General features: G+C 47.6%; 1 protein-coding gene across 2 annotated transcripts in view; it reads left to right on the forward strand.

Moving 5' to 3' along the window:
• GLRA1 (glycine receptor alpha 1) overlaps window positions 1-12244 on the forward strand; it is a 74061-nt gene that overhangs the window by 28309 nt on the left and 33508 nt on the right. For both annotated transcript variants that reach the window (XM_014846942.3, XM_014846941.3), the window contains exons 2-3: window positions 3468-3595; window positions 8599-8666. In XM_014846942.3, the coding sequence (XP_014702428.1) occupies window positions 3468-3595; window positions 8599-8666 (196 nt within the window). The remainder of the gene's footprint in view (window positions 1-3467; window positions 3596-8598; window positions 8667-12244) is intronic.

Here is a 12244-nt window from a genome sequence, read left to right on the forward strand (position 1 = left end):
AGATGGCTTTCCCACACATTGTAGCATTCAGATGAGGCAACACTGGAAAATTTGAGTTCCAATCCCTTCTCTCATCAAAGTGCTGTGTGACCTGAGGCCAGTTCTTTAACTTCTCAGAGTCTCTGTTCCCTCCAGTTCAGCTCATTGTGCCGGGTTTTCAGTGAGTCAATGGCCTAGTAACCAGACTGCAAATGCCTCGCTGCAGACCTGGGAGCTGGGATGCGCAGAGGACTGCAGCTTTGGGGAGGATGTGGGTGTTCAATGGCGCATTTTGCTAATAGCAAATAGTAGGGGATAATTGGGGGCGAATTCATTCTCTCACTGTACTGCCTAACGGGATTCAGGCTTATGAAGGAGGCCTAAGGGCCAGGGGGTGGCTTGGGCTCTGGTAACTGCTGAGAGGGAGTCCTGTGTTCCCAAATCTCGTTATCTGAGAGGACGGCCGGACAGAGAACAGGAACTCATGAAAGCTTCATCACTGCCACTCCTGGAGAGGTTCTAGAAGTGAATGACAGCAGCAGAAAAGGCGTAAATCACCAGTTGCGTGCCTTGTGGTCCCCTCTGCTCACGCCAGAGCCACAGAGCAGCCACGAGTCTGGGGCTGAATGGAGAAATGGCTGGGACTGTGGTACTAGCAGGCGGCCATGGAAGGCATCTGGCAGGACTTCCTAGCCATGTGGGGTCCAGGGTGCAGCTGAAAGCAGCTGTGAGACCCAACGAACCCCCAGACTGGCTCTGAACTGCTTCAGATACACACACACACGCAGCAAGGCAAGAGCAAGACAATATATTGAGTGCCTGCTATGCTGCAAGAACTGCCCTAGGTGTTTTTTACCTGTGCCATCTCAGTTACTCCTTGTGGAAAACTCATTTGACATATGAGGCAACCAAAGTTCAGAGAGGTTAAGTAACTTCCCCGAGGTCACACAGCTAGTAAATAACTAAGACAGGATTGACTTGAACTCATCTGTTCCTTTCACTCTTTTTAAACTATTCTATATTACATCTCACCGTACATTTCAGAAACACACACAGGTGCATTATACACACCATATACATGCATCTACAAAGGCATTTTACACATTCATGTCCTATGCCCCACATGTACATACACCCCACATATACACACAAAAATGCCCATACACAATGCCACACTTAACAACACGCTTTCACATGAACACCGGTATTCACATTTTTGCACATACGAATCTGTGTAACACAATCCACTGTTCATTCGCAAACAGCCCCGTGCATGTCCTAATCCCCACACACATCCATACACATCCACACACTTGTATACATAACACACATACACATCACACTTAGAAACCTACCCACATCACGCGAACTCACAAACATCCATAGTCATACATGTAAAAACAGTAAAATGCATTTGTCCCTCATCCTGTCAATCAAAACTAGCTCTCCAGTAAATGAATGAGGGACCTTCAGATTGTAAGCATGAGCGTCTCAATAATCCTGGAACGCCTCTGAATTGTCAGAGGAATACCAGATCGCTTTCAGGATTTTTCATTCCTGGGTATAATAGTCTAATTATTTTTAAATTGTTAACCCATATATGAATATTCATGAATACCTTACTAGCCAGGATATTTGATAGGTAAAGTAGCATATCATTCATTCATTCATTCGCCGTGCAATTCCTGAGCACCGATTATGTTTGAGACACCATGGAAGACACAGCGGGAGATTAAAAGAACAAACAATAAATAAAAACACCATGATTCCTGCTCTTAAAACGCAAACTCAAGTAACTATATTACAAGGTAGCGTGGCCCAGGAGCTGCTGAGTGAGGCGATGAGAGAGGGGAGGGGACAGGAGACAGGACGGCTCCAGTCCTAGAGACTGGGAAAAGGTTGGTGCCATCTGGGGAAACTGTGATCCTGAAGAGAAGCTTGAGAAGGAAGCTGTGGCCTTCAGTATGGGAGGCGGACGGGAGGCACAGGCAGGACACATGGATGGACTTGCCCTGCATGTGTTTGCAGGTGAGGACAGGCTTAAGAGGGAAGCCAGGGCGGAGACAAAGATTTAAGAGTCACCCTTTAGAGGCGATCACCTCAACAGTTACAACTATGAGATCAGAGAGGAGCCAAGGCGAAGAACAGGAGACACTGACTGCAAGTCCTTGGGGAACGTGATGTCCTACTTGGCTAGGCGACAGGATCTCCTGTCTTACGCAACACACGCCTCTCTCTCTACACGCACTTCCTCCAACCTGCCAGCCCCTCAGCCCCACACGACAGGGTTGCACTAGCTCCTAGCTATCTCCTGGGGATGATTTCAGGACTAGGAAAGCTCAGTTGCCCAAAGCAACCCAAATAATTGTTCTTCAACCCTCCGGCTTCCAATCTAGACTCCGAGAAATCTGCACGCCTTCGAGAGTGTGGTGGGGAGGGCCACTGTTCTCAGACGTCGGTAGTTCATGCTGTGGTGTGGATGAGGACCTCGAACCACATTGTGGAGGGGGGGTGTGGGGAGGCGGTGACGGAAACAGTGGGAAGCATCCCCAGCAATTTGATCTCAAATCCCCTAACCCTTGATCCCTTGAGACAGGCTACCCCTGATTTACTCTGGGACCTGCATCTGTCCCTTCCCCTGGCTGCGCCTCAGGTTTCCCAATTGAGCATTTTCTAAAGTGCATGTTTCACGAGCTAGCAGTCCCATAGGTAGAGGCATCTAGGCTTCTTAAAGCTTCTGCGAAGACCTGAGGAAAAGAAGCCTGATTGCGTTTGTGTCCCAGATGCATTTGACTCAGGCAACTTTTTTTTAAATTAGTGACTCTGATTCTGAGGAGAAACTTTGGGGAAAGGCTGGACTATCCAGTCTGTAAGATTCCTTCTGGCTGTGCTGTTCCGTGGCCATGCAAGAGCGCAGGCACCTAAAACACGGGGCTGGGCCCGGCAGGAGGTTAACTCTTCAGTCTCCTCTCTCAGGGAGACCAGCAGCCAAGTGGGGTTGCTGGAAACCCCAGAGATGCAGCCTTAAAGGAGTCTTCAGCAGGGCGGCCCCGTGGCTGAGTGGTTAAGTTTGCACACTCTGCTTCGGCAGCCCAGGGTCTCGCCGGTTTGGATCCTGGGCACAAACATGGCACGGCTCATCAGGCCATGCTGAGATGGTGTCCCACATAGCAGAGCCAGAAGGACCTACAGCTACAATATACACTATGTACTGGGGGGCTTTCGGGAGAAGAAGAAGAAAAAACAAAAAGAGTCTGCAGCTTCTTGGCAGTCCTCCGACACTCGGCTGCCAGCCAGGATCCCACGCTGGGTGATATTTGGGCAGGGTAACTAGCTTATCCTCAGCCTTACCTCTTTAAGAATCCGTATTACCTATTTCTCAGCCTAAGAACACCCTAGTGGTTCTTGGGGCTGGGGAAGACTGGAATCTGATCACAGCGTGAGCACAGGCCGTCATTAACCCTCTGCTTTCCTCTCTCCCTTCCCAGCCTTGCAGCGTCTAAGGAGGCTGAAGCTGCCCGCTCGGCGCCCAAGCCTATGTCGCCCTCGGATTTCCTGGACAAGCTCATGGGGAGAACCTCTGGATACGATGCCAGGATCAGGCCCAATTTTAAAGGTAGAGAAAACTTTCCTTCCAGATCACCAGGGATCTGCTTTCCTAGATTACAGGAGCAAGCGCGTGGCATTGTACGCAAACAGTAAATACACGATGTGCATCCCGTGATCTTTCCTCTTTCAGAGACAGCCATTGTTAGTCAAGTCGGTCTTCTCTCCCACCCAGCCCAAACAAAGCCTCCGAGAATCCAACCCAACAGCACCTCTGGTTGTCAGGAGTCAGTGTGTGAATTAAAACCTGTTGGCTACCTCTGGTGTAATGGACAGACAGCAAACGTGGAATGTGGTGAAATGGGTTCAAGTTTTGGTTCCTCTAAAGGAAGCAGCCTCTCCTTAGCCCTAGTCCACCCTATAGGAACATAGGCCCATGTTGCCAGATCATCCAGTATTCCAAGAAGAGCCATAAATCAAGATTTATGCAAAATGTCCTTATTCCTAAAACATGTCAATTCAAACAAAATATGTCTGTGACCCAGATACGCCCTGTGGGTAGCCAATTTACAGACCCTCACCAAAGTGATCTGAGAAGCTTCTTTTAGCTCTTACAGTCCTATGAGATCTTAACATCTATGACAAGAGGGGACTAGTTCCCCTCGTCCACTGCTGCCTGAGGAGGCTGTAACCATCTCAAACCGCTGAGTGGGATTTGGCAGGTACAGCATGAAGGGCCTCCTCGGGAGCCTGCACACTCCCACCTTCCTGCCAGCACCCCTGCAAAATTCTTATTTCAAGGACCCACTGCCAGCCTCCTAATCAATTCTTGATTTCAGATGCCCTTCCTTGCTCTTCCTTTTGGCTCAAGTCCAAGACCAAACAAGGGAAGTGACAGCTGGTAACAGCTTCCTAATATTTGCACCCTTTGCTCCTGTTCTCCAGTCCCCTTCTCAGAGTGTCTGCAAATGGGTAACGGTCTGGGAGCTGCACTGAGGTTTGTACTTGAGCCCATCTCCCACCCCTGTGTGCCCTGAGGCTCCATGGCTCCCCCAGCACCTTGCTCCTGAGGCCTATCTTCCAGCATCTTTAGCATAACCGTGGTTCCCTCCAGGATAGAGAAGTCAGGACTGTTACAGCACACTGGGTTTAAGCCCTACCAGGGTCACAATCTCAAACACCCAGAGGGACTAGGCAGGTATGATACGTGAGTGAAGCAGGATGGGAATCAGAAAAGGAAGAAAAAAAAAGCACAGGGCCCATCTACCAGCAGCCACTTCTCAGCTCCTGCCGGCAGCAGGCCTTCCAAGACAAGACTTGAGTCGAGTCTGGGGTTTTATGAGAAATCATCCAAGTAGGCAGCTAAATCACATCTTTTAGGAACACCATTGGCCAAATCAAACACGTTGGAGACCTGACCACCAGGTTGCATCCCCTGCCCCTGGCAGTTTTTGGGAATTCTGGCCCACAATGCCCCCTGGTGGGCCCTCTGGGAACTCCATCCTGAGTGCCAGGGTCTTGCTCTCCTGAGAAAGGAAAGCCTCTGTAGGATGTGCGGGCATCCAGGTTCACGTGCATACCACTGTACTTGGCACATAGAAGGCCCTCAACAAACCTTTCATAAACAGAGGAATGAGTGAATGAACCAACAAATATGCTCAGGCTTAGAGCAGTTCAGTGACTTTCCCAAGTCACTCTGTCAAGACTAGGGATTCTAACCCAGCTAGCTACTCTCACTCAAATTCTTTGTCTAATGCCAGTGAAGTATTTATTTGTTTATTTGCTTATTCATTTATTTATTTGCTTACTTATTTAGCAGTAGCCGTTTTTAAGAAATAAAATTTCTCCGAGACTATGAAACCACTGAATCAGGGCCCTTCCCTTCCCACACTGAGAACCTTACTCCTAACACTGGGACCCCAAATCTACAGGACTGGAAAATCTCTTAGGCCTCTCCCAACTCTGCACTGTCTCTAACCCCTTCGGTGCCCTCTGAGTCGGGCTCTGAGCATCCTCCTGGAACCCCACCCCAGGGGTGGGGAAGCAAGATGTCTCTTCTCTTCCTTGGGGTGAGGGCTGAAACACTGGCATAAGGGGACCTCCTCCCCTGAGCCCTGTGGTCCCTTCACAGTTCCACCAGGCACAAATAGGACCCCCAAAAGCCCCACACAAACGGCAGAGCTCCCGAAGAGGCCATGCACATAAGGCCTCTGTGACCCCAACACAGTAGGAAGAGGCATGCATTGTTCGGAAACTCCACAGAGCGATTAATCACTCAGCACTTTCCTTCAAGCACCAGAAATTCTGCCTGCTCCTGACTCTCCTGCAGACACGAGTGGCCAGGAACAGCAGGCTGGGTCTGCAGAACACAGTGGGAATCCAAATCACAATATAGGAAATAAGGGGTGCTAAAATTGGATCCTAGTCCTCTCACTCCTTACCCGATACGTGTGACCCAGAGTAAATCACTTGATGCATCCGGACCTCCATTTCTGCATCTGTAAAACGGTCCAGTAAGACGAGGCCCTTTCGGCTCTGATATTCTGTATCTCCTCTAAGACGTGTAGGATAATGGCTCCCAGGATCAGGGGCACAGCCCAATGCAAACACATATACGAAAACAAAATGAAACTTTAATATTTAATGAAATATATACATTATCCTGTTGCCAAAGGCAGCCGGATTGTAATTTTCTCGAGGATAATTTAATCTCAGATTTATTTCAATGAACTGCACCTCCCCATGGGGTCCTTTGGCTGGCGCCCTCTAGCACACATAAATCAGGACCTAATTTATATGGGAGTCACAGTGCCAGACACTCACAGGGCCTGGGTGGGAACTCCATGCACGTTATTTCAAGGCACAGGCAGTAACGCTTTGAGGCATCTTAATGGTATGAGGCTAAATGAAAAGAAAAACCTGGGTCTGAGTCTAAATGAGGGGAAAAAAAAAAAAAACCTAATGGATTGTTTAGGTAGAAGGACCAAGGAGGCAGATTTCCACACAACATAGGGCAAGTGTTTTAGCAGGCAGAGCTATCCAACCGTGGAAAGGGCTGCTCAAGATGAAATGAGTTCCCCCCTACGGGAGGTGTTCAAGCTCTCAGCCTTGAGTGGGTAGCTGGTCTACAGCAGTGGCTCCTAAACCTGGCTGTGCGCAAGAATCATGCTCCTTAAATAATAGACTCTGGGCTAAGCTCCAGGGACTTGGGTTCTCTGGGGCTGGGGCTGGGCCAAGGAATCTGCAGTCTAACTAGTTCCGCGAGATGATCCCACTGCAGACAGCCTTGGCTGCACATCAGTTTGGGAAGCAATTGATTAGGTGAGCTTTAAACACCTTCCAGCCCTGAAATTCTGTAACCTTGTAACTCACATGGATAGCTTCCATAAGGGAAGTCCAAACCACTGGAGCTCCAAGTGACAGCCCAGATCAAGAGCTACTCTCCCAGACTGATGGGGAAATTGCGACCCAAAAAGGGAAGGGGCACTCCTGAGTAAAAGAGCCAGCCAGCACCGGAGCTGTGTCTAAAACTCAGGAATCCTGGCACTCCCTTGGAGAGAAAATCTGGATTCTCACCACAAGAGTGAGTCGCTTCCTACACCAAGATTTCTGAAAAGAAGGAAATCTTAGCTGAGTTTGGGTGAAATGCTTGGGCAACTTTTTCAAGAGAGACAGAGAGGAGCGGGTAACAGAGGATGCAAGTATATCTGCTTCCTTCTTTCCGCAATCAGAAACTTGGGTTCAAGTCCTGGCTTCACCACTTGCTGGGTAATAGGCCCAGGTGAGTTACTAAAACTCCCTGTGCTCCACTTGTTAAATAGGGACGGTCACTCTGCTCTGCCTGCCTCAGGACCTCTGGGAAGCAACAAGAAAGTGGGCCTGAAAAAATTCACCATTGCACATTGCAATCTTCATGTGAATGAGTATGGCCCGTTATCCAAGTCTAAGCCACCTTTAAGGTCACCTCAAGGTCATCAACTTCCTGAGGTCTTCCCTAAAACCTCGCTCTCAAGAACCTCTCTTATACCTGGACTCCTGCTGCATACATCACTCCTACTCATGGTCTCACATTCCTCTCTGGTTACTTCACACTGGCCCTCTTGTCAGCTCACGTGGAAGCCTAGTGCTTAAAACCCTGGATTCTGCCACTGTGTGACCTTAAGCATGCCCCTTCCTATCTCTGAACCTCTTTCCTACAACTCTAGCCATTAAGACCACCAGCTTTGGAATTACATAAATCTTAACTCAGACTCTAGCTCAACCATTTACTAGCTGTGTGGCCATACACAAATGACCCCTCTGAGCCTGTTTCCCCATGTGTAAAAAGGAGGTGATAACCATGTCTTCTCATGGAGTCGCTGAGGGATGGAAAGATATTACGTCAGTGACACTCTCAGCACCACAGCAAACCCTGAAATGCCCAGTAAACGGTAACTGCTATAATTAATAGTGTAAAATGAAGAGATCGGGCTTCAGCTGGACAGAGGTCCCTCTACCAATGAGATTCCAAAGAGCGAATATTCCTCTGCTTCTTTCCTATCCTTTCAATAGGCTTCAAAAAAATTGCCTGGAAAGTATTTAACAAAGACTTATGGACTTCCCTTGAGGTTGCCTCTGGATTCCTCAGCTCGTAATTCCCATCAACGCCCTTTCAGACAATCATTCTTGGTTCACAAGTTCAAGGCAAGGAACTTGCTGTTCCTTGTGATTCCCAAGATGGCCTCCAAATGTTGCAGCCGTAAATACATTTCAGCCACAAATTAGCAGGCAGCCGATGGGGTTTGGGGAAGGGATTTCAACCATATGGCAGGATGATGAATCATCCCGTGTTAATGAAAGTACATCTCGGCTCAGCCTGTGGTGTTCTGTACCTGGTGCTCACTTGGGGACCAGGGAATCTGGCACAGCCAAGTGGCTGGGAGTCCCAGCTGCTCGAGGATGGGGTGGAGGGCAAGCAAGGGTCTCCTCCACCAAGTGGGATCTCTCCCTGGAGTCGGTGTTCCAGGGATGGGTCCTATCCTGTGGGTTTCTTCATGGCCCTGGAGCTAAGCAGGAATCTCTCTTGATCGGCAGGTCCCCCAGTGAATGTGAGCTGCAACATTTTCATCAACAGCTTTGGTTCCATTGCTGAGACAACTATGGTGAGTGAGTCAAAACGTAAGCTGCTATTTCCTGCTGGGGATATCTCTCTCCCTGAAACATTCACCCTCTGCACTGGTCTTCTCCGGGAAGATGGGGAACCTGGTGTTTTTTTCAGGTCTCCAGAGGTATGCTATGAGACTTGGACATTTTTACTGTCCTGTTCAATGTTTTGGGTGAAGACACACGTCTGAAAATAGCCAAAAAGCTAGCATGGCTAGCACAAGTCAAACACTTAGGGTTCCAAAAACAAAATTATATCAACAGGCTAAAGTTTTTGATTCAAAGAAAATGTAAAGACCTGCTTGTAAGTTTAAAAAATTCAACTGCAGAATAGCCGAAGACTGGTTGTAGAAGCTGAAATGGGTATGTTGCATTGATTCTAATCTTCTCTCTACTTTTGGAAGTATTTTAAAATTCCTGTAGTAAAAAAGTTCAAAATAAATCTATTACATTCGGGAAAAAGACTAGAAGGAAAAATATCAAAACGTTAACAGCAATTATCTCTGGATTATAGACCTATGGATAATTTTTAATTTTCTTCTTTCACTATTCCTGTTTTCCAAATTTCTGCAGAGTAAATATTACATTAGTAAATTTATATAAATGTAATGATACTTTAAACTTTTTTTTCTCAATCCTTGAAAACAAAACAATCAATTGTACTCATGTGACGGGAGTGGTCTAGCTTGTGAGAAAATAATCAAAGCCTCCAAGAAGTTGTCTGTTTATGAGCAGAGTGCGAGGCAGCCAGTCACCGAGTCCTGTGGATGTTACTGCCCTGAAGTCCTCTACAGCATCCGTTCCCGGATGGCCGCCTGCCCCTAGTCTAGTTCAGGCTTCCATCGTGGCTTGTCCACACTACTGCAAAGGGTGCTCGATTCTCATCTTGCCCCCTCCAATCCATTGTTGCCCACACAGTGGTCTATCTAAAACACAAACCTAACCACACCGCTCTCCTGCTTTAATCCTACCCGTGGCTCCCCGGCACCTTCAGCATTAAGTCCAATTTCCTGTGCAAAGCTTAGAAGGCCCTGCCTCATCTCTTCTCTCTCTCACTCCCTACTCTGGATAAATGGACTCGCTCAGAGTTCTCCACGCAGAGGGTGCCCTCTCTCTCTCGGTTTCCAGCCTTCTCTTGATGCTGTTGAGGCCTCTGCCCAGAGCATCTACTCCAGCCTCCTTTCCCTTGCTGACTCCTACTCTCCTTTAAGTCTCTGCTCAGAATCACCTCCATAGAAAGCCTTCACATCTAACACGTATGTACATGGGGGTGAGTTCATGTGGGTGCTTGACCCAAGGCTAGAATGGGTTCCTGCTACCCATTCTCGACACATTTTACAACTCTTATAACAGCACTTAGCACCGTGACAGTCTGCTTATTTACCCCTCTTCTCGCTGTAATGGAAGTTCTTTGCAGGCCAGAATCTTGTCTCATTTCCAGTGGTAGCCTCAGCAGCTAGCACAGTGCTGTAATAACAGGCACTCAATAAGTTTTTAAAATAAATAAACCAAATCAGATAGACTGTCAATTCAAACCATTATTTGGTCTTAAACGTCTATGGAAATTAGATCTAACCTTTCAGTCCCAGACTGGCAAAAATCACTGAGCTCTGTGGGTCATGGAGCAAATGGTCCAAAATCCATCCTTTTGCAAAAAAGGCTGCCTTGATATGCTCAAATCGACCCCACCCACATCCAAAGGGCAACTGATCAAACTCTCTAAAACTAACAGGCCTCGTATCTCCAGATGGAGACGATCCCACCTGTCAACTAGGAATGAACAACGCTGCTTTCACTGGGATTCAGGTCAAAAAGCCTAGTTTTTCCACACTTCGAATGGATGTCTTATAAGGGCTCCTGATGAGCCCCTCTGCTTTTCTTCTCCCTCCCAAGTCAGACGTGCATTGGCATCTGCATTATTCATAGTCTTTGTGTGGTGGGTGTTCACATGTGCACTCTTCTTCCGAAATGGTAAACAGTCATCAAACCAAGTCAGGGCCCATCCAGTTATGTAAAGCACTTGGTTTTTTGAGGACAAGTGCACACATCTGCACCCTGCCCTCACTCCTACTTCTTTCCCTATAACGACCGCACAGAGATCTCTTTCTCTGATACAGATTCCTAAAAGAACAGCAGTTGGCCCTATTTTGTGCGGTCATTGAAAGCCCAGGCTCTGGAGTCACATAGACCTGGGCTCACTCACTCCATGTGATTCGCTTCATGTCTTTCAGCTTCAGTTTCCTCATCTCTAAAATCCCAGTGGTGATTAGCAGACCGACCTCATCAAGTTATTAAGGGTGGAAATTATGTGCAGGAAAGTGTTTATCCCAGTGAATGGTCTAAATGCTTCCAGTGATGACAACGACGGTGATGATGATAGAGACTCCGGACGCTGAAGCCCCGAGACTCTCGGTGATTAGCTGTGTGATCCTGAGCAATCCCTAGACTTCTCTGAGCCTTAGCTTCTCCTTCCCGCGTGTCTCCTGTGCCTTTCCAGATTTCACTCCTGTTGCATTTAGCTTCCTACTCAGTGTAGCAATTAAGACACAGTCTTCCACAGCCAGACAAAATTTGAGGCTCAGCTCTGTGACCCTGGGCAAGCTGGCCTGTCCAAGTCAGCTTCCTCATCTGTGATGTGGGGCACCTTGTTACCTGTTCTGAGGGTTAAGAGATAAGGCATAGAAAGCGCTAAGCATGGTGTCTGACACAAAGGATACACACAGTGAATGGCAGCTGTTATTATTAAATGCCACTTAAAATTTTCAGCACATTTTCACACTCATTCTCTTCCTTGATTCCTTCTCCAGACACTTGGTCTTACAACCACTCTATTAACTAGACATGGCGGACACTATGTCCCCGATCTTACAGCTGAGGGAAGTGAGATCTGGAGATGTCACATCACAGAGCTAGTTAGTGACTGAGCAGGGATTAAGATGCAGTGGTCATATCCCATAGACGAGTGTTTGCTCTGCCCCACACTGCTGTAACACCACAGAGCACAGACTCAAGAAATCGGGGGACCACAGATCCACAAAGCACATTTAAGCAACAACTCAAGTGCCATCAAAAGTGGAAATCCAGCCTCCTGTCATGCCAGGCTCAGCGCAGCTCGGGAGAAAATGGTAAATAGTGATAATGGAGGTAACCAACAAGGGGAGCCCAAGGAGATGGCTCCCTGGGGTGAAGATAAATAGCTTGAGACAGGGAACGAAGGATTGGCAATGATGTGCTTCCTCAGGAGTGGTCCCCAGTTGACATCGCTTTCCTCCTTATTAATTAAAATTAATCCAAAGTAGGAGTGGCCATTTTCCAGCTTGCACATCCCATAGTACTGTGATTTTTTTCCACTGGATTCTTAATTATCTTTATATGTTTAATTTACTTTGCAGATCATTTAGGAGAAAAACCCCTAAAATCTCAGAGCCAGAAAAAAATCTTAAGAAATTGTCTAAATCCTCCTTTATTTTACAGAGAGGGACTCTGATGGCTAGAGAGTGACATCACTTGAGCAAGGTCATATAGCCTGGAATGGGTGTGACTGTGTCCCGGGAGCAGAACTCTTTGCAGTGGCCAA

This window comes from Equus asinus, chromosome 9 (assembly GCF_041296235.1).
Source record: "Equus asinus isolate D_3611 breed Donkey chromosome 9, EquAss-T2T_v2, whole genome shotgun sequence".
Taxonomy (NCBI): Eukaryota; Metazoa; Chordata; class Mammalia; order Perissodactyla; family Equidae; genus Equus; species Equus asinus.